At 48.0% G+C, this 21,205-nt stretch overlaps 1 protein-coding gene across 1 annotated transcript in view; it reads left to right on the top strand.

The window, feature by feature from the left end:
• IGF2BP2 (insulin like growth factor 2 mRNA binding protein 2) overlaps window positions 1–21,205 on the top strand; it is a 136,585-nt gene that overhangs the window by 85,242 nt on the left and 30,138 nt on the right. Inside the window, exons 3-4 of the mRNA XM_074189561.1 lie at window positions 3,345–3,393; window positions 20,267–20,318. Coding sequence (XP_074045662.1) covers window positions 3,345–3,393; window positions 20,267–20,318 — 101 coding nt within the window. The remainder of the gene's footprint in view (window positions 1–3,344; window positions 3,394–20,266; window positions 20,319–21,205) is intronic.

Below are 21,205 nucleotides of genomic sequence, written 5' to 3' on the forward strand. Positions count from 1 at the left end.
CTTCCCGCGGGCAGGTGCAGGCGCTGCTTCACGCTTCTCTTTGCATCCCCAGCGCCGGACAAGGACTCCGCATCCAGTAGCTGCTTGATAAATACTGACCGATGGATTGGGAGCTGTGGTGTGTGCATTTGCTCATAGATGACGGAGTATTGGACCGCACAGTTCCCCAACCAAGGCCAACATTATTCGACGAAGTCCCGGAGCTTGGCGCCTCGTTCCCCATGCTCACCCGCCAGAGCGAAGAGGAAAGGAAGAGGATCAGCGAGGGGTCTGAGGGCCTAGCCCGAGTGCCCCGGGGGGGCTGGGATGATAGAAAGAGTGTGGGACTAGGATCCAAGTGGACATTCCAGCTTTGCCACACAGAATGTGGGCACCTTAGGCAGTTAGTGACCAGCTCACTCCCTGAACTCAGAGTGGTCATCTTGAAAATAAAGGAGAAGGGAGCATCCTGGGGTCTGGGAGAGAGAGCTGGCCTGCCTCTGCCTCCTGCTGGCTGTGGGACCCTGGCTGAGTCACTTCTCTAGAAATTCACAGGACAGAGAAGGGGCTAACCTGTATTAGTGGAGGGAGCTGGGCCTCCGGGAATATTCTGCACTAGATTGAAAGCCCAAATTCAAAGGGGCTTAGACTCTGTGACCCCCCCCTCCCTTTGTCAGCTTTAAATCTGTGGGGAGAGTTTGAGGAAGAGCCTAGGGACCTGGACCCAGGATTTCATCAGTCTGGAGCACTTCCAGTGAGGAGTTTCCTTTCACTAATGAGAATCAGGGTCTTCTCTGCAACAATTTGGGCAGGCTTTGAGGGGTCAAGCCTGGAGACAGGATTTTTCTAGCTCTGAAACCACCCCTCTATCCCAGCCTTCATGGGGCTTCTTCTCATCAGAAGCTTGGAATGAAATGAGCCTAAATCTGTTGTTTCATTGGGAGAAGGAACTCTGTGTGAACAAATTTCCTTTCCTCATGGGTGACAGTGGGTGAGCCCCATCTTGGCAAGTTAGAACCTTAGAAGAACACACTGGCCAGGTCCCTGAGGAAGGGAAGTGACTGACCCGGGATCATTACAGCCAGGATGGATCACAAGTGAGACTTATTGAATCATGGAATTGGCATGCTGTAATTAATAATGAATTATTTCATCAATACAATTCATTTAACAAAAAAGCTTCCAAGGAAGTTCTGTACAGCAAAAAAAATCCTGTTTCTTACCAAGACATGCCCTGGGCTACCCATGATTCGGCCCAGAGTCTCTGGGCTGGGCCAGGCTCAACAGTGGGTCATTTCTATGCTTGGCAGAGAGTTTTCTCTCTCACTGTTTTCTCCTCCTTTTGGCAAAAAAGAAGTTGAGAGAGACTCGAATTTTATTTTCTTTTGTCTCATCATCCCCACAGATCCAGAAAAGCCCCAATAGCTTCCCCCAAGATCAAGCTGTTTCCTTTTCCTCATTGGGGTTTTGGGGATGGTATGGCCACACTGGGCCTTACTCAAACATTGTCCATCCAGATAGATGTTGTGGTGGTGGTTTCCAGAGGGGCTGGGCCAGAGGGCTTCATGGCCCCCCCAGCCCTGATCTGGGGGACCCTTTAATCCTCTGACATGTTGAAATCAAGTGTAATTACCTTGAAGGATCAGAAGATGTTGGGCTGGAAGGGACCTTGTAAAGGGGTAAACTGAGTCCCACAGAAATTAAGTGACTAGCCTAAGGTACCACCGTGGCAGAGCTGGGATTTGCTTTCAGGATTTGTTTGTCACTGTCAAGGTCATTGTTCTTTCTTTCTCTCCTTGCGTCCTTCATTTTCTGAACTGATGATGGAATTGTTATAAAAGGTCTGTGCTGTTTGGGGAAATGAGCTTTGTTTATGCCTCTTCTACCTGACATGCTTTGGTTAGTGGACAGAATGTGGTCTCTGGAGATGAAGGATTGGGGGGCTCCATCCTGGGGTTTCTTAAATACATGCAGGAGAAGAGACTGCTTGGGGTCCCAGTCGCCAGAAAGCGGAGAGAAGGGAGCTGCTGAGCGGCCACATCCCTCAGCTGGAGGGGCTGGAAGCAGAGAAACTTGGCTTCAGCTACTTTCCTACCAGCTCTGCTCTTTTCCAAACCAGTTTGGTGTCTTAGAAAGAAGCAAGGCCAAATCAAGGCAATAAGACCCATCACTGCTTTTGAAAAGTCAGACTTCTGGAAGTAAATTGATTTGGGGTCTGTCCTCCATCCAGGTAATGAAGTCATTCATTCATTTATTATTTGGCTCAAAACATCCATCTCCCTTTTGACATCTCTCTCCTCCCGTTTTCCTTCCCATTCTCTCTTCCTTTCTCTTCTCTTTTCCTCTTCCCCTCCCTCGCTCCTGCCATCTTTCTCTTCTCACCTCTCCTTCTGTCTCTCTTCTCCTCTCTGTCTCTGTCTGTCTCTGTCTCTGTCTCTCTCGTCTGCAGTGCAGGCATCTCTCCTGGAGTGAGGCCTCCCCAGTGGATTTGGGAAAGTGTGGCTGCTGACCCAGGGTAGGCGGGCGATGGCGACCGAACTGATGGGCAGTTTCAGTCCCCAGCCAGGCTTTGGCAGCCGAGGAGAAGCTTGTGTGGGTCCAGGCTGGGCCTTCTTTTAGACCTCACTTCCAGGAAATGATCTTCTGTGTTGTCTCATGGGTTTGCAATGGGATACTTGCAGTGAACGCCAAGGGGCCGGTGACTTATTGGGTGAACACATGGAAGGGTGTGCCTGATGGTTAATGTGGGGGGGGGGGAACAATTGGAAAGAGGTGAACTTGAACTTGAGGGTCAGGTAGACCTGGGTTCAAATCTTGCCTCACATGTACCCGTCTTAGATCTATGGACAGGTTAATTAATCTCTCAGATCTTCCATTCCTTTACCTGTAAATTGGGGGGGGGGGGGGAGAATAATGCTCAAAACTCTGTTTCTCTTTCTTTTGGGGGGGATCAATTGTGAAACTTGTTCAGTTCTTGAAAGGGCAGTGGGGGAGGGGAAGGGGGAACCTAGGATTTCTCTAACCCTACAAAAATGAACCAAGAACAGAAGTGAGGGTTGAAGGAGTCATAGTCCCATAGGACAGCTTTGAAAGTGAGGTGCTGAGTTCAGAGTATATTTGAAAAGCCGTCAGCAGAGAGGTGCTGCTTAGTGGGCCGGCTTCTCCTGGTCCAGAAGGTCGAAGGAAATGGGTGTTAAGTGTTAAGTGAAAAGAAAAGAAGCTGGAAGACATAAGCAGCTGCTTCCACAGCACATCCACCAGAGCAGTAGACTGCTAGGGGCCAGGCCCTCTCCAAAGTGGGGGGGGCATGGAAGCTCCTGGGGGCCCAGAGATGATGTTACAGTCTTGGTTTTTTTTCTCTACAGGAGCAGGAAACTGCAGATTCGGAACATTCCCCCTCACCTACAGTGGGAGGTAAGGCCATTCTGCTTGCATGCCCCCCCATGTCCCCCACCCCCTCAGTCAAAGCAGCAGAGCTCCACGGGGAGAGTATTGGCCTTAGAGGTAGCCACTTATTACCCTGTGACCAAGGCTAAGTGATTTAACCTCCATAGGTCTCAGTTTCTTTGTCTGGAAAAATGACCGGGTTGTCTTGGGTAACTTGTAAAGGCCCCATGATCCCCATGCCTTTCATCCTTTTGTCATTTAAGGATTCTATGCCACTGCTGTGCTCCCCCCCCACCCAAGTCATTTGTCGTCTTCCAGTTAGCCCTTCCACACTGGAGCAGGGGAGAGGGGGATCTGGAAAATCTGTGTCAACGTCTGCATTTTTTTCTTTTTTTAATGGGTTGTTCACAGAACCTTGGTATAAAATTTGAGCTGAGTATTTGGCCACAGAGTCTGGGTCATCTGTGGCGTCCACACAACTGCCCCCAAAATTCTCATTGAATTTCTGATAGTGACCCATGATGGGACAGGCCCAGTGTGGAAGAAATTCTCTCTCCAGTTTGCATTTAGGAAGCCTGAGATTCTAGTGGCAGGAGCGCTTCCCTTGGGGCTGTTCTTACTGCCCTGCTCCACCAGCTTCTTCCTCTTAGAGGCTTTCTAGACTGGGAGAGGCTTTAAAGGGAGGGGAACTCTGCCCCTGGGGGCCCCAGAAGCTGCTGGGAGCTCTGACTCAAGAAGGAGGCCGAACAACTCTGGCCTCCACCCTCCCTGGGCCTCCCCACTTGTGCATCGAACGTGCTTGGCATTAGGGGATTGTTCATCATTTCCATAGAGAAGATTCCAATGGGTAGAGCGCCCCACCCCTCCAGGGCTTCCCTGTCAGCCTGCCAAAAGCAGCTTTCAACACCCTGCGCCTCGGTTTCTTTTCCTGTAAAATATGGGGGGGGAAGGGGGAGGAGCTCATTGGTTTCTTAAGTCTCTTGAAGCTTTAAGATGTAGGAGCCTCTGGTTTTGACTCCCAAACCTCCATCTCTTGCCCTGGTCTCCAGCCTGAGCACTTTCCCTCCATGAGCTCCGTGGACCACTAGGAACCTCCACCTGAGCCAGCTACCCCAGCCTTTCTCTTTGCCTCCAGACTGGCTTCTCTTTCTGTCCCTTCACCCTCCCTCCTCCTCTCTGGCTCTTTGTCTTCTTCTCTAGCTCTCTTCTCTCTCTCACTCCAGCTGTCTCCTCCCCTCCCTCTTTCTGGGTCTATCTCCCCCTTCCTCTGTCTTTGACTCTCTCCCCCTCATTTTTCTCTCCCTTCTCCTTCCTCCCTCTCTGTTTCTCCCTTTCCTTCTCCCCACCTCTCCCCCTCTTCTTTCTCCCCTTCCCTCCTCTTTCTCCCCTTCTCTCTCCCCATTCTTCTCTCCCTCTCTTTGTTTCTCAGTTCTCCCTTCTCTTTCTCTCACTTATCCTCTCCCTCTCTTTTCCCCCTCTCTTCTCTGTTCCTTCTACCTTCTCTCCTTCCCCTTTCCCCCTCCCTCTTTGCCTTTCTAATCTTCCCTCTCTCCTCTCCCCATTTTCTCCCTTTTCTTCTCTTTCCCCTCTCTCCCTTCTCTTTCTCTTTTCTCTGCTCTCTCCCTCCCCATCTCTCTCTCCCTCCCTCCATTCCTCTCCCCTCTGCCTCTTCCTCTATTCCTCCCTTTCCCCTTATTCTCCATTCCTTCTCTGTTCTCTCCCTCACTTCCTCCTTTCTTTCTCCTTCCCTCTCTGTCTCTCTCCCCCTTTCTCCCTCTCACTTTTCAACATCCTCTACTTCTTTCCTTCCTTTCTTCCCACCTTCTGTTTTCCTAATTCAATCCATCTCCCCTTCTTCCTTCCTTTCCCTTCTCGCCTCTCCTCTCCTTTCTATCTCTCTTCTCTCCTTCATTCCCTCCTTTTCTTTCTCTGCAACCATCCCTCCCTTCCAACCCTCCCTCCTCCTTCTATATCACTTTTCCTCTCTCCATTTTTCTCCTTTCCTTTCCTCTTGATCTCTCTTCCCTCTCTCCCTTCTTCCTCCATCTCTTCCTCTATTTTCTCCCTCCCTCTCCTTCTTGCTTTCCCTATTACCCCTCCTTCCTTCCTTCCCTCTCCCTCAGTGTCTTCCCCCTTCACTCCCTTTCTGCCTCTTTCTCTATTTATCCCTCCTTTTCAATGCATTACTTTCTCCCTTTCTTTTTCTCTTTCACTATCATTTTCTATCTCACTAGTGCTCTCTCCCTCTCTTTTCTCCTCTCTGCCTTTATTTCCCTCCTTCCTTTCTCCCCTTTTCTCTTCTCTCCCTTCCTCTCTCTTCCTTCCCTCTCTTCTTTTTTTTTGAATTTTTCAATTTTCCCTAAATCTCGCTTCCCTCCCCCCACCCCCCACAGAAGGCAGTCTGTCAGTCTTTCCATTGTTTCCATGGTCTACACTGATCTCAGTTGAATGTGATGAGAGTATCCTTAAGGAAGAAAAATAAAGTGCAAGTCTTTCCTCCTTCTTCCTTCCTTCCTTCTCTTTTATTACCTGTCTCTCACTCCCTTCCTCCCTCCTTCTCTCCTCTCCTCTCTCTCTCCCTTACTACTTCTCTTTCCTCTCCCCTCTCTCTCTCCCTCCCTCTCATTTACTCCCTCCTATCATTCTCTTTTTCTTTCCTTTTTCTTTCCCCACTTTGTCCATCCCTTCTCTCCTCCTTCCTTCCTTTTCAGTCTCTCCCCTTACTCTCCCTCTCCACCTCTCTTTCTATCCATCTCTCCCTCTTCCCCCTCTCCCTCTCTTCCTCTCTCCTTTCTCCTTCTAACATTGTCTCTTCCTCCCTCTCTCTCTCCACCCCAATCTTCTTTCTCCCTTACTCCTTCTCACTCCCTTGTTGTTTCTCATCTCTGCTTTCCCTTCTTCCTTCTCTTTCTTCTCCTCCCCTCCACTCTTTCTACGTCTCTCTTTTACTCCATCCTTCTTTCTCTACCTCTTACTCTCATTTACTTCCTTCCTGTCTCCCTCTCTTTCTCTCACGCACTCTCTGCCCTCTCTCTTTCCCTTTCCTTATTCCATGATCTCTCTCCTTCTTTCCTTTCTTCTTTCTTCAATACTTTTCTCATCTCTCCTTCCCTCCCTCCATCTGCTCTCTTTCCTCTCTCCCTTCTTTCTTTTGTCTTCTCTTTAACCCTCCTTTCTTTTTATCTTTCTCCATCCCTCCCTTTTGCTCCAGCTCTCCCACCCTCCTGCTCTCTCCCTCTCTCACTTCCTTCCTTTTTTCACTCCTCTCTACTTCCTCTCTTCTTTCTCTCCCCTTCTCATTCTCTTCCCTCTCTACCCACTCTCCTCTTTCTCTTTCTCTCTCCCTCTATCTCTATTTCTCCATCCCTTCTTCCTTCTCATTTCCTCTTCCATCTCTCCCTTTCTCTCTCCTTCAGTGACCCTTTCCCCTGTTCCTCTCTTCTCTCCCTCCTTCTCTTTGATTCTATCTTTCTCCATCTATCCCCTCCCTTTCACTTCCATTTCTCTCTCACTTCCTCTCCCTCATTCTCTCTTTTTTGTTCTCCCTCACAGCTGCTCCCTTGCTCCCTTATCCTTCCTTCCCTCTCTTCCTCCCCATCTCTCTCTTTCCCTTTCCCCTTCCCCTATTTACATTTTTCTTCCTTTTCCCCCCTCTCTTCTTTTCCTTCATCCTTCTTTCTTCCTTTTCTTTTTCCCCTTTCCCTGTCTTTCCTTTTAATCTTCACTCAGCTCTTTTTCCTCACTCCCTCACTTCCTCTGTATTTTTTGTCTCCCTTCCTCTCCCTCTCTCTCCCTCCCTCCTTTCCCCTTTTCCTTTTCCCTTCCTTTTATCTTTCTTTCCCTCTCTCATCACTCTCCCTCCATCCTTCTCTCTCCCACATCATTCTTTCTCTCCCTCTCTGCCCCTCTTTATCTCTCTTTATCCTCCCTCACTGTTTCTCCATCCCTACTTTTGTTCCTCATCTCTTTTTCTTTTGCCCTTCTCTCCCTCTCTCCCCAACTCTCTGACCCTTTCTGCCTCTCTCCTTCACCTTTTCTCTCTCTTTCCAGTCCCCACCCCCCCATTTCTTTTTCTCTTTTCATCCTCTTCCTTTCCCCTTCTCTCATCCCCTCCCTCTGACTCCTCTATTCTTCCTCTTCTTCCCTACTTTGCTCTCCCCCCCCACTTCATTTTCTGAGATAGGGTTGCTTAGGTTTTTAATTTCCTCTTTACTTAACCTGAGTAACTTATTTTTATAAATATTCATCCATTTCGCTTAGATTGTCAAATTTATTGGCATAGAGTTGGGCAAAATAATTCTGAATTATTACTTTAATTTCCTCCTCATTGGTGGCGAGTTCCCCTTTTTTATTTATGATACTAGCAATAGGGTTCTCTCTCTGCTTCTCCAAGTCCCCCCCCATCTCCATCTTCTTTCTTCCTTCCCTCACTATCACTCCATTTCTCTACTCCTATCTTATCTGTCTCTCTCCTCTTTCTCTTCCCTTTTCTATCTCTCTTCCTTTTCCTCTTTCCTTCTTTCCCCTCTCTCTTTCTTTCCTTCTATCTCCTATCTCTTCCCCTTCTACCCCCCCTCTCCTTAATTATCTCCTCTTTCCCTCCCTCCCTCACTGTCTGTCTGTTTTTCTGTCTCTACATCTGTCTTTCTTCCCTTTCCTCTTTTTCTCCTCCCATCCCCTCTCTTTCTTTTCTCCCTTTTCTTCGCTGCCTGTCCTTCTAAGCCTTTCTCCTCTTTCTTTCTTCTTTCCCTACTCCTCTCTCTATCTCTCCTTTTCTTCTTTCCCTCTCCTTCTTCATCACCCCTTGGTTCTTCTCACTTGTTCCCTCATTCTCCTCTCTCTCTCTCCTCTTTCTCTCCCCTCTGTCTCCATCCCCTTTCCCTTTCCTTCTCCCCTTTCCCTTTCCTTCTCACTTTCTCCTGCTCCATTCTTTTTCTCTATCGCCTCTCTACCCCCCCTCTCTTTACATTCCTCTTTCCTCTCTCTCTCTCTCTCTCTCTCTCTCTCTCTCTCTCTCTCTCTCTCTCTCTCTCTCTCTCTCATCTATCTCTATCTCTATCTCCCTCTCCTCCTCTCAATTTCTCCCCTCATGATTCCTTCCCACTCCTGTTTCTCTCTTTCCCTCTCTCCTTCTAGTCCTTCCTCCCTCTCATTCTCTACCCTATTCTGTCTCCTCTCCCTCTGCCCTTCTCATTCTTCCCCTCCCCTTCCCTATTCTGTTATCTTTATCCCTCTATCTCTTACTTTGTCTCTCTCCCTGCCTCCCTCTTCCTTTTTTCTCTCCTCTCTTTCTTCCCCTCTGCCTCTCCTTTTATCTCTCACTCTTTTTGTGCTCCCTGAATCTTTCCTTCCTTCCTACTTCCTCTGTCCTCCCTCTCTCTGCCCCTCCACTCTCTCTTTCATTCCCTTTCTTTCTTTTTCTCCTTCCCTCCTTCCCTTTCCTCTCTCTTCTCTCTACCCTTCCTCTCTCCTTTTTCTCTCTTCCTCTTCCCCATCTATTTCCTTCTCTCTCTTTTTCTCTCCCCATGTCTCTCTACCACATCATTCTCCCTTCTCTTTCTGTCTTCTCTCCATCAGGACCTCCATTCTCTATCTCCCTATTTCAATCCCTCCTTCCTCTCTCTTTCTCTCTACCTTTTCTCCCATGTTTTACCCTCACTCTCTTCCCCCTCCCCTTCCCCTATTCTTTTCCCTCCTTCTCTCTTCTGTTTCCTCCCCTCACTTCCTCCTCCCTTCCCTCTGTCTCTCTCTCTCCCCCAACTATCTCCCATCTCTCTTCTCTCTTCCTTCTCCACCCCCCTTCTTTCTCCCTCTCATTTTCTATCCCACTCACCTCTCCTCCCTCTTCTCCATGTCTCTTGTCTTCCTTCTAGTCCCTCCCTTCCTCTTTTCTCCCATTCCCTCTCCTTTCTTTCTCAATCTCACTTCATCTTCCTTTCTCTCCTCTCCCCTTCCCTCCACTCTTTCTTCATGCTCTCTTCCCTGTCTCTTCTTTCTCTTTTCTCTCTTCCCACTCTTTCTCCCTCTTCCTCTATTTCTCTTTCCCCCTTCTTCCCTTCAACACTCAGTCTCCTTTTTCTCTCTCTCACCTTCCCCCTTGGTTTCTCCCCCTTTTCCTTTCCCTCTCTTCCTCCCCCTTTCTTTCTCCTTCCACTTTCCCCCTTTCCCTCCTGTCTTCCCCAGTTAGTCCTCGTTTTCTTCCTCTCTCTTTTCCCTTCTACCCCGCCAACTTTCTCTTTTCTTCCCTCCCTTCCCCCCTCCCTCTGTTTTCTCCTTTTCTCCCTCCCTCCCTTCTGTTCTTCTCCCTCCTCCCTCATTGTCTTTCCCTCCCCAGTCTTCCTCCTTCCTCCTTCCCCCTGTTTGTCTCTTCAGTCTTCCTTCTCCCTCTCTTTATCTCTCTTCCTCCCTCACTGACTCTCTCCCTCCCTGTCTTGAACTCTCCATCTCTCTCCTCTCCCTACTCTTCCCTTGTCTCCCTCCCTCACTGTCTCCTTTTATCTGGATCTTTGTCTCTTTCTCTCCAGCCCTCTTCCTTCTCTCCCTCCTTGTCTCTTTGGCTCTCCCTTCTCCCTTTCCCATTTTACTTCTCTCAATCACCATCTTTGTCTCTCTGACTCTATGTCTTTTCCATACTTTTTCCTCAGTATATCCTGAGCTTTTCTCCCCATCTCCCCTCTCTACCTCTGGCTTTTTTCTCTCCCTACATTGCTTTTTTCTCTTTCTCTATCTCTCACTCCTTCCTTCTGTCTCCTTTTTCTTTTTCTTTCTTCCCTCCCTCCCTTGTTCTCCCTACTTCCCTTTTCTGTCTCTCTCTCCACCCTCTCTCTCTCTCTCTCCCTTCTCCCTTCCCTCCTCTCTCTCTCCTTCCCCTACTCTTTTACATATCTCTCTCTGTTTCTCCGCATCTCTCTTTCAGTCCATTCTTCCTTCAGTTTCTCTTTCTTCCACCTTCCCTCACTCTATTCTCTTTTTCTGTTCCCCTTCTTCCTTTACTCACTTCCATTCCTATCCCCATTTGTCTCTTTAGCTCTCTTCTTTCCTCACTCTCTCCTTCCTTCTCTATCTTCCTTTTTCTTTTTCTCCCTCCCTCTTTCTTTTTTCCTCCTTCTCTACTTTTCTTTCCCCATCTCTCCTTCCCTCCTCTTCCATCTCTCCCTTTCTCCAGTACTGAATCCCTTTCCCTACTTACCTCTCTCATCTTACTTCCCCACCTCCATCCCTTTCTTCTTCCTTCCCTTAATCTTTCTTTCTTTCCTCCTTTCCTCACTCCCTCCATTTCCCCCTCCCCTCTCTTTTTTCTTTCTCTTCCTTCTCTCCTTCCATGTTTCTGTCTCTTTGACCTTTTCTTTCATTCTCTATCTCTCCCCATCCCTCTCTCTGTTTCTCCTCCTCTCAGTCTCTTTTTGCTCTTTCTCTCCCCTTCTCTTCCTTTCCTTCCTCCCTTTCTCCCTACCTCCCTCTTTCCTCTATCCATTTGCTCCCCCCTCTCCCTGTATCACTTCCTCCCTTTCTGTCTCTTTTTCTTTCTCCATTCATCCCTCCCTCTTATTCCTTCCCTTCCCTCTTTCCATTTTTCTCTTCCCTCACTTTCTCTTTCTCCCTTCCTCTCTCTTACTGCTTCCTCCTATCTCATTCTCTCTTTGCCTTCCTTTTTTTCATTCCCCACTCTCTCCCTTCTTTTTCCCTCTTTCCCTCTACCTCTCCCTCTCTATGTTTTCTTCCTTCCTATCTCCATCTTTTCCCCCCTTCATTTTCTTTTTCTCTCTCCTCTTTCCTCTCTCTCCCCTCCCTCCTCCCTCTCCTTCTCTGTTTCTAATCTCCATTTCTCTTCTTCCTTCCTTTTCTCTTCTTCCCTCGCTGTCTTTGACTCCCCTTTTTCCTCTTTCCTCTTTTCCCCCTCTCTGGTCTTTCCTCCATCTCCCTCTCTTCTCTCTTCCTCCCTCTCCCCTCTTCCCCTCCTTCCATCTTTCCTTCCTTCCTTCCTTCTTTCCCTCTTACCCCTCTTCTATCCCCTTTCTTCCTGCCCTCTTCTCTGTCTCTCTCCTCCCCTCTTCCCCTCTCTTTCTCTATCCATTTCTCTCTTTCCTTCCCTTGCTTCTCTTTCTCTCTTCTTGCTAACCCATTTTCTGTTTTCTCTTCCCCATCTCTCCTTTTCTTCCTCTTTCCTCTTCATTTCCGACTCTCCTTATTTTCTTTCCCTATCTCCTTCTTCTCCCCCCCTTTTCCCTCCATTCTTCTTTCTCTTTTGCCCCTCTCTCTCCCTTTCTGTGTCTCTCCCCTTCCTCCCTCACTCATTCCTATTTTCTTCCTTTCCTCTCTCTTCCTCTCTGCTCTGGCTCCCTCATTCCCTTCCTCCCCTTTCTGACTCTCTCCCTCTGATTCTCTTTTTCCCCTTTCCCTTTCCTCTCTTGCATGGTTTCTATCTCTGACCCTTCCCCCCCCTTTACTTAATTTCTTTCTCTCCCTTTTCTTCCTCCTGCTCTCTCCCTCTCCCCTTCTCTCTTTCCCTCTCTGTCTCCCTCCCTATCTCTTCTCCATCTCTCCCATTCTCTTCACTCCTCTTCCCTTTTCTTTCTTCTCTCCTTTCCCTTTCTCTCTCTCCTCTCCTTCTTTCCCTTTGCTCTCTTCTTCTGTGCCTCACTTATCTCCTTACTCTATCTTCTCTCTCCCTCTCTATCTCTATCTCCCTCTCTGCTTCTCCTTTCTTTCCCGCATTCCCTCCCTCAATATTTCTTCCCCTCTCCTTTTCACCCTCTTCCCCTCTCGTCTTCTTTCCCTCCTTCTCTCTGACTTTTATTCTTCCCTCTTTTTCCTTCCTCTTCTCCCTCTCTCACTTTACCTTTTTTCTCCCCCTCATTCCTTCCCTCCCTCTTTCTTATCTTTCATCTCTCTCCCCTTTCAGTTTCAATCTCTTACCTCTCTCTCCCCCCTCTCTTGCTTTCCTTGTTTTGCCCCTTTCTATTTTTCTCCCTCTTTCTCTCCCTCCCTCTCCTTTTGTCACCGCCTCTCTCCAGCCATACATTCCTCTTACTGTCACTCCCTCCCTTTAACTCTCCCTCTCCTCAGTCTCTCTCCATCCTTTTCTCCCTCTCCCTCATACTATCTCTCCCTCCCTCTCCCTCTCCCTTTTGTCCTCTTTCCTTTCCTCCTTACTCCATCTTTGTGTCTCCCTCCCCATCCCTGTCTCTAGCTCCCCTCTCCTTTTCTCCTTCTTCCCTCCCCTCTGATATTCTTTCTCTGCCTCTGTCTCTCCCTCTCTCCCTCCCTCCTTCCCGCCATACACTCCTTCTCTCCCTTTTGGTCCCTCTGCCCCATCTCCCCCTCCATCCCTTACTCCTTATTTCCTCCTTCACTTCCTCTCTTTTTCTCCCCTCACTCCGTCCTTCTTTTCTCTCTATATTTCCTTCCTCATTTCCTTTTTCTTCTTTCCCTCACTCTGCCTCAATCCCCCTCTCCTTCTTCCCCCTCCCTCCCTCTTTTCTCCTTCTCTCCTCCCCCTTCCTTTTCTCTCTTCTCTCCAGCTTCTAGCTCCCTTTCTTCCTCTTCCTCCCTCACTCCTGCCCCCACCCTTTCTCTTCTCCCCTTCTCTTTCTTTCTCACCCCCTGTCTTTCTGTCTTTGACTCACTCCCAGCATTCCCCACCTGTACTCTTCTCTCCGCACCTCCATTTCTCTTCTTCTCTATTTCTCCACCATTCATCTCTCTTCTCCCTCCCCCTCTCTCCCTCCTTCCTTTTTCCTTCCCTCCCTCTCTCCCTTTTTCCATCTCATTGTCTCTTATTCTTCCTCTTTCTCTCCTCCCTCTCTTCATCCTTCACTCCATCTCACTTTTTCTCTTTCTCCTTCTCTCACTCTCTCATTTTCCTCCTGTTTCTATCTCTCTAACTCTCTCCTTCCCTTCTCTACCCCTCATTTCTTCTCTCTTCTTTATTCTCTCTTTCCTTCCCTTCCCTCCTTATCTCTCTTCCTCTTTCTTGCTTCCCCTCTTTCTCTCCCTTTATCCTTCTCTCTCCACCTTTCTTCCCTCTTCCTCTCCCTCCCTCATTCTCCTTCCTTTCCTCCATCTCTCCCTCTCTCTCTTCTTCCTTGTTTCTCTTTCCCTTTCTTCCTCCATCTCTTTCCCTCTCATTCTCTCTCAAACTTTCTTCCTCTTTCTTTCACTGTCTCTTTTATTCTCCATCCTTTCCTCCCTCCTTTTTCCCTCTTCCCCTCTTTCTCCCTCTCCCCTACCCACTGCCTCTCGTTTTTTCTCCTCTTTTCTCCTCTTTCCTATCTCTCTTTTTCTCCCTCTCTCCCTCTTTCTACCCCATTCTCTCTTTGTCTTTCCTTTCCCAGTCTTTCTGCTCTCTCCATTACTCTTTCCCCTCTTCTTCTTTTCCCTCCCTCCTTCATTCTTTTGCTTTCTCCCTCCTTCCTTCTTTTTGCTCTCCCTCCCAGTCTAATTCTCTTTCTCTCCCTTCCCTCCCTTTCTCTCTGTTCTCTCCCTTCATTTCCATCTTCATTTCTCTATCATCCTTCTCAAACTGTCACCAATTTTCTTCCTCTTCCTCTTTCTCCCTCTCTTTCCTTCCCTCCCTGTCTTTCACTCCTCTCTTGTGCTATCCTCCTCCCCATCTCTCTTTTTCTTTCCCAACTCCCTTGCTTTCTCTTTATCTCATCTCTTCTTTCTTTATCTCTCTCCCCCTCCTTTCTCTTTCCCTCACTTTCTTTTTCCTTCTCCCTCACTCCCTCATTTTTCTTTCCTCAGTTTATCACCTTTCCCCTTCTGCTTTCTCTCTCCCTCTTCTCCATTCCATTTTCTCTTATCTCTGTCTCCTGCTCCCTCCCTTTCTCTCTCCATCTCTCTCCTCCCTTCTCCTTTCCTTCTCTCTCCATTCCTTTTTCTCTTTCATCTCCCTCCCCTTTTTTCCCTTCTCCTTCTCCTCTCTCCCGCCTTCTCTTTCTCCCTATACACATCTCTGGCTTTCCTCTTTCTCTCCCTTATTCTCCCCACTCCTTCTCCTTCTCTTTCTCTGTTCTCCCTCTTGTACTCTCTTACTCTCTCCCTCCATCTTGCTATCTCTATCTTCCCCTCTCTTCGCTCCCTTCTCCTTTTTTCTCCTTCCTCTTCTTTCCTTTCCTTTTTCTCTCTCTCCCTCTCCTCTCTCTCCTCCCTCCTTCCCCCCTCCCCCTCCCGATTTTTGTCTTTCTCTGTCTCTTCCAACCTCTCTCCTCTCCTTTCCCCTCCCCTTACTTCCTCTCTCTATTTCTTAATGACTTAATGATTTTTCCTCTTCCTCTTCTCTCATCTTTCTGGCCTACCTCTCTATTCTTCTCCTTCCTTCCATTCCTTCTTCTCTATCTCCCCCTTTCACCCTCCCTCTATCTGTAACTTTCTCACTTTCTTCACCTCCTTTCATCCCTCTCTCTTTCCTTTTCTTCTATGCCTCCCTCTCTCTACCCGCCCAACTCTTCCTCTCTTGAATCTGCCCTCTTTCTTCTCTCTTCTGCCTGTTTCCCTTCCCTTTCTCCTCTTTTTCTTTCCCTCTGCCCATTTCTCCCATCTTTTCTGTCCCTTGTGTACTCCTTGTCTTTCTCTTTTCCTCCCTTCTTCCCTCTGATTCTCTCCTACTTCTCTTTCTCGCTTTCCTCTCTCCCCCCATGCCCTTCTATCCCTTTCCCTCTCTCCTATTCTGCCCTCCCAGTTCCTTTCTTTCTCTTCCCTCTTTTCCTTTTTTCTCTCTTCCCCTTTATTCCATTTCTCTCCCTGTTTCTCTCAGTCCCCCTCTGTCCCTCTTTTTCTTTTTCCTTTCATCCTTCTCTCTCCTCCCTATCTCTCTATTCCCATCTTTACTTTCTTCTACCTTCCTCCTTTTCCCCTCCCTCTCCTCTCTCCCTCCCTCTACTTCTTTCCCTCTCCTTTCTCCCATCCTTATATTTCTCTTTCCCCCGCCTCCAACTCCCCTCTCTTTCTCTCTCCCTCCTTCCTTCTCTCACTCTACCTCCCCCACTCTTTCCATCTCTACCTCCTTTCCTGTCCCTCTCCCTCTTATTCTCCTCCTCCATTCTCCTTTTCTCCTTTCTCTTCCTTGTTTTCTGTTTCCCTTTCCTTGTCTTCCTACCTCACTCTCACTCTCTTTCTCTTCCTTCATTGCCTTATCTCAGTCTTGCCTTCATCTCCCTACCTCCTTACTTCTCCCTTATCTTCTGTCCTCTCTCCTTTCCTTCCATTCTCTTGACTCTCCATTTCCCTCCTCTTCCTCCCTCAAACTCTCTCCCTCCCTGCTTTTTTCTGTCCCTCATTGTCTCCCTTCATTCTTCTCTCTCCTTCCTCTTCTTTTCCTTCTTTCTTCACCATCTCCCTTTTCTCTCTCTTTATCCCCCTCCCTCCTTTCATTTCCCCCCTCCCTTCCCTCCATCTCTGCTCCTTCTCTACCCTCCTTCTTCTTTCTCTCTCCTCTTCAACTATCTCTCCCTCTCAAACTTTCCCCAATCTCCCTCCCTCTCCTTCTTGCTCTCCATCTGATGCTTTTGCCCTCTCTCTCAATTCCTTCCTCTCTTCTCCTTCTTTCTCTTTCCTATCCATTTTCTCTCTTCTCTCCTCTCCCTCCTCCTTCTTTTCCTTTTCTCTCTCACTTGCTTCCTCCTTCCCTGCGCTACCTCCCTCCTTTCATTCCCTTTCTCTCTCCCTCTTCTCTCTTTCCCTTTCCTTTCTCTCCTGACCTCTCTGTCTGTCCTCCTTTTCTCTTTCCCTCTGCCCTTACTCCTTTATGCTCCCTTAATCTCCCTCTCTTCCACTTTTTTCTTTCCCCTCCCTCCTTCCCCTTCCTTTCTCCTTCTGTCTCTCTCCTCTCTGCCTCTCAGTCTTCATCCCTTTCTTCCTCCTCCTTTCTTGCCCTCACTCTCTTTGCCTCTCTCTCTCCATTCATCTCTCCCTCTTCTCTCCTTCCTCTTTTATTCTCCCCCTGCCTCTTTCTCCCTCTCCCATCTTCCCCTACTTTTCTCTCCTCCCTTTCCCTCCCTTTCTCTTCTCTTTCTCTCCCTTCCCTCTTCTCCCCTTCCTTCTTTTTCTCCCTCTCCCTCCTCTTTCTCCCTTTCTCCTTCTGTCATTGTCTCTATCCCTTCTCATTTGCTCTCCCCTCCTCCTCTTTCCCCTCTGCTTTTTCATCTTTCTCTTTTACTTCCTTCTTTCTTTTTCTTTCTCCTTTCATCCCTTCTTCCCTCTCATTCCTATCTCCTTCTTCCACTCTCTTTCTCTCTTTTTCCATTGCATCCTTTCTATGCTTTCCTCCCTCATTCTCCATCCCTCTTCCTTATCCTCTCTTTCTCTGTTTCTTTTTGTCCATTCTTCCCTTCCCTCTCTTCCCCTTCCCTCTTTTCTCTTCCTCCTCTCATTTCTCTACATTTCTTCCTCTCTCTCTCTCCTCACCTTTTCTCACTGTCTCATCTCTTTCTCTGCCACTCCTCCATCATATGACCTCTCTATCCTTTCTTTTCTCTCCCCCCTTTGTCCTACTCTCCCTCTCTTTCCCCCTCCCTTGCTCTCTCCTTCTTGCTCCTTTTTCCTTTTTCTGTTCTCTCATTTCTTTCTCTCTGGCCCTCCCTTATTTCTTTTTCCTTTTTCTCTTTGTACCTCTCCTCTTTCTTTTTTGATTCTCTCTGTCCTCTCCCTCCCCCTCAATCTCTGTGAGTCTCTGTCTCTCCCTCTCTTCTTCTCTTTCTTTCCCTCTTCTCCCTTGCTCCTTCCCTCTCTTTCCTTTCCTCTCTTTCCCCTCCTCACTCTTGCTCCCTCCCTGTGTCTCTTTCCCTCCCCTCTCTCTCCCTTCTGTCTTCTCTCTGTCTTCCTCCCTCCTTTGTCTCTCTCTTTCCCTGTCTGTTTCTTCCCTTCCTTTCTTTCCCTCTTCTTTTTCCTCTCCTCTTTTTTCCACTCTCTCCCCCTCCTTTCTCTTTTATCTCTCCCTTATTCTCTCTATTTTTCTTTTTCACTTTTCTTTTCCCTCTGTCACTTCCCCTCTCTACCTTTTTTCTCTTCTTCCTACCCTTTCTTCCTCACTCCATATTTATCTCTCATCTCTGTTCCTCATTTCCTTTCTTTCACTGTTTCTTTCCTCACTCTTCCTCCTTCCTTTTCTTTACCTCTTTCCCTTCTTCCATGTCTCTCCTTTCTATTTTTTGTCTCTCTCTCCCTCCTCTTCTCTTCTCATGTCTGTCTTTCTTCCTCTGTCATCCTCTTTCTCTGTCCTTCCCTTACTCTCACTTCCTCTTTCTTCCTTTTCACCTTCTTTTCCCCCTCCTTCCCTATTCTTTCTTCTTCCTTCTCTCCCCTCCTCCTCTGTCCCTCTCTCTAGCTCTGTCTCTTTCTCTCTTCTCCTTTTCTACTCTTTCCCTTTCTTCTCTCTCCATCCTTTGTTTTCTCTTTATCCCTTTCTCTTCCCCCTTCTTTTTCTCTCTCTTTTTCTCTCCATCCCAACTTTTCTCTATTCCATTTCTTTTTATCCATCCTTTTCTTTTCCCTTCTTTTTCTTTCTCACTCCCCATTCTTCCCTTATTCTATATTCTCTCTTCCTCCCTCTCTGTGGCCCACTCTTTCCATCCCTTTTTTGTCTTTCCTCTTCTCTGTCCCCAAATCCCTGTCTTCCATCTTTCTGTTTCTGTTCTCTCTCTCTCTCTCTCTCTCTCTCTCTCTCTCTCTCTCTCTCTCTCCCTCCCTCCCTCCCTCCCTCCCTCTCTCCCTCTCTCTCTCTCTCTCCCTCCCTCCCTCCCTCTCTCCCTCTCTCCCTCTCTCCCTCTCTCTCTCCCCTCTTCCTCTCCCTCCTTCCTCTTCCTCTTCTTTCTTCTCTCTCTTTCTCTGTCTATATCTCTCTTTGTCCCTCCTCTCTGTCTCTCTGACTCTTTTTCTCTTAGGTTTGTGTTTCTGTGTCTCTGTCTCTCTCTGTCTTTGCCTCTTTTTTTGTCTGTCTGTCTGTCTGTCTGTCTCTCTCTCTCTCTCTCTCTCTCTCTCTCTCTCTCTCTTTCTCTGCTCTATGTGTACCTGTTTCTTCCTCTCTCTCTGACTCTCTCTCCATTTTTATCTCTCCCCTGACTCTCTCTGACTGTCTCTTCTCTTAGAAGTTGCAGTAGGTCACCATCAGCTTGCTAATAGGAAATGGTTCCTTGTAAGCAGCACTGTCCCAGAATAGACCTGGCTCCCTTGGGAGCTCATGGGTTGGGGGCCCTCACTGCCTCCTGCTCAGGTAAGTAGCAGTAGGAATGGTTGTGTGGTTCACTCCCCAATTCTGTGGTTCACTGTTGGCTCATCAGTCTAGAGCCAGGTCCTCAGAGGTCCCTGGGTTTGACCCTCTTGTTTTCAAGGTGAGCAAATTGAAGCCCAGGGGTTTCTAAAGTGTCATGCCTAATAAATATCTGAGGCAGAATTTGATCCCCACTTTTCCTCACTCTGAGCCCTGTGCTCTGACCATTGCTCCCCATTTCTCTTGTCCTAATCATATTAGATATTTGTACAAAATTTGCCAGGTTCAGATGCTGGTGACATCCCCCCTGCCCTGATCCAGAAGGAATCAAGAAGGGCCAACCCCCAAGTGTTGAGGTCTCTGGCTCTCCTTCTCATGCTCTTTGAAGGGTTTTCATGGAGACCTGGAAATCGGCCTCCAATACAGGAACAAGATGGGGCACATGCCTTCACTATCCCTGAGACTGTATGGCTTGGACTCTGAGTTCAAGGCTCTGACTCCCTCCTAGACATTGTGAATGATCAATATAACTCCCCTCTTTAGGGCTCCAGGCACCCCCAGAAGAGGTAGTGACCTGTACTAGTGGAGGGAATTTCCTCTTCTAGGAACTCCCTATGCCTGTGGGGTTGATCGTGTCAAGTCTCTAGTCCAAGGTATGATCAGAGCCTCTATTGAAGGTATTGTAGATGGGGGGTCCACATTCTACTATTGCCACTTGTTACCTTGTTGGGTAACCTTGGACAAATTATTTTTTCTCTGGGGGCCTCAGTTTCCTCATCTGCAAAATTCATAAATGACCTCTGCCAAATTTCACTCTGTGATCCTATGACCTTTCTGCTCCTTCACTCTCCTTATTTGTAAAATATGGGAGTTCAACTAGATGCTGATTCCCAGATCTGTGGTTTTGTGTTCATTAAAAGGAGGGTAGACAAATGATCCCTGTAGGCCCTTTGCTGTCATAACAGCAGAAAAGAACATGTGAATGGTCAGGACGTTGTGTTTGGGGCTGGAGCAGGAAGACCTGGGTTCAAATCCAACCTTTGGCAAGTCACTTGGCCCCATTTGCCTTAGTTTCCTCATCTGCAAAATGAGGATAATAGTTGCCAGATGAGAATCCAATGTGATAATCTGGGTAAAGCACTATAGAAATCCTCACTCTTCTTTCTGATGTGGGAGATGGAAGCCGTTGTGCTCCTTGCCTCGGAACTCTGGGATACAGCTACGGAGGGTCCTCCAACTATGTAACCAGCCTTGTGTGTTCTTGGGGAGCAGAGTCAGACCCAGAGCCCTCTTAATTAGGGCCCAATAAAAATGGACAGTCAAGCTTCTTTCTTTGCCCAGGTCTGGCTGATTTCCATTGGAAACAGATTTAACATTTTCATTTAATTACCTTATTTCTGCCGTTAATTTAGAAGAAGGACATCAGGACAGTGGGTGGCCCCTGGGGGGGGGGGGGCACAATTTAGGAGAGGGAAAAAATGGCCCAGGATGGGCTGCCATCTGCACTGTTGGAGGGAACTTTCAAATGGATAAGATCCCAGCTCCACTGGAGTATTAGGATTTAAGTGCCTTTAATCCCCTGATTCCTGGGGTGGGGGTAGGGGTGGGGCCGTCCAGGGCTCCTTGCCCTCCTTTTTGGCCCTGTGTCCCTTCTCTGCTCTCCCCCTAACATTTCTGGACTTTGTCTTTCAGGTGTTGGATGGACTCTTGGCTCAGTATGGGACAGTGGAGAATGTGGAACAAGGTAATCAGCTGAGGCACACACACTCATCAGAGTTAGAGGGGATTTAACAGTCACTCTTTTTGCCTAGGCTGAGTCTATACCAGGGAGAAGTGGTGGTGTTGCCCCAAATCACTGAAAAGTGAGTTAACAGTCTCTTTGCTTAAGCTAAGTCTAATGGATGAGTGTGTCCTTGGTGGGGTTGGGGGCAGCTACTCTCTAGCTCTCACCCCACCCCCAAATGAATTGGGTTCTACTAATATAAGGATCTTGAAAGACCCAATAGGGTATTGTCTCCAGGGTTAATGATGGGCAGGAAGGCCTGGACCCCAGGTCCCTCCCAGTGCTCCAAAAAAGTCTTGATGGCTTTTTAGTTAGACAGAAAGTGTCAACCTGCATTCATGGAGGACATTTTCTCCTGCGGGAAGTCCCAGCAGCTCAGGTTTGATTCCTGCCTTGTGTCTGCTGTGAATTATGTTGCCTGAGAGGGAGCCTCTTGTGAATCACATTGTCCAGGGAAGCCCTTGAAAGATGATGGAGCCCTTTGGCAGTCTGCAAAAGCCTTCTTAGAAGTGGGTTTTTAAATACACAAACTAATTCCAAAGGAAGCCAATATAGGCATGGCAGTCTTTTAAAATGAAAAAAAGGTGCCCAGACTCCAGATTAAGAACCCTGGCCTCCTCATTCCCTTCCAAATTCCCAGTTCCATGCGTGATGATCCTGTTAACTACCCACAGGGGCAAGTGTCCAGAGCCATGATGGCAACCTCCAGGATCAAGTGTGGGTGGGCTGCAAGGCCCCTGGCTCAGGAACCCCTTCCATCAAATTGAGGCAGCTGGGGGGGGGGGGTCCATCTAACATGTTGATTCCTTGTGTTTGTTATGAGAGGCTTCTTTGGGCAGGGGGTTATA

This window comes from Macrotis lagotis, chromosome 5, assembly GCF_037893015.1.
Source record: "Macrotis lagotis isolate mMagLag1 chromosome 5, bilby.v1.9.chrom.fasta, whole genome shotgun sequence".
NCBI classification, from domain to species: domain Eukaryota; kingdom Metazoa; phylum Chordata; class Mammalia; order Peramelemorphia; family Peramelidae; genus Macrotis; species Macrotis lagotis.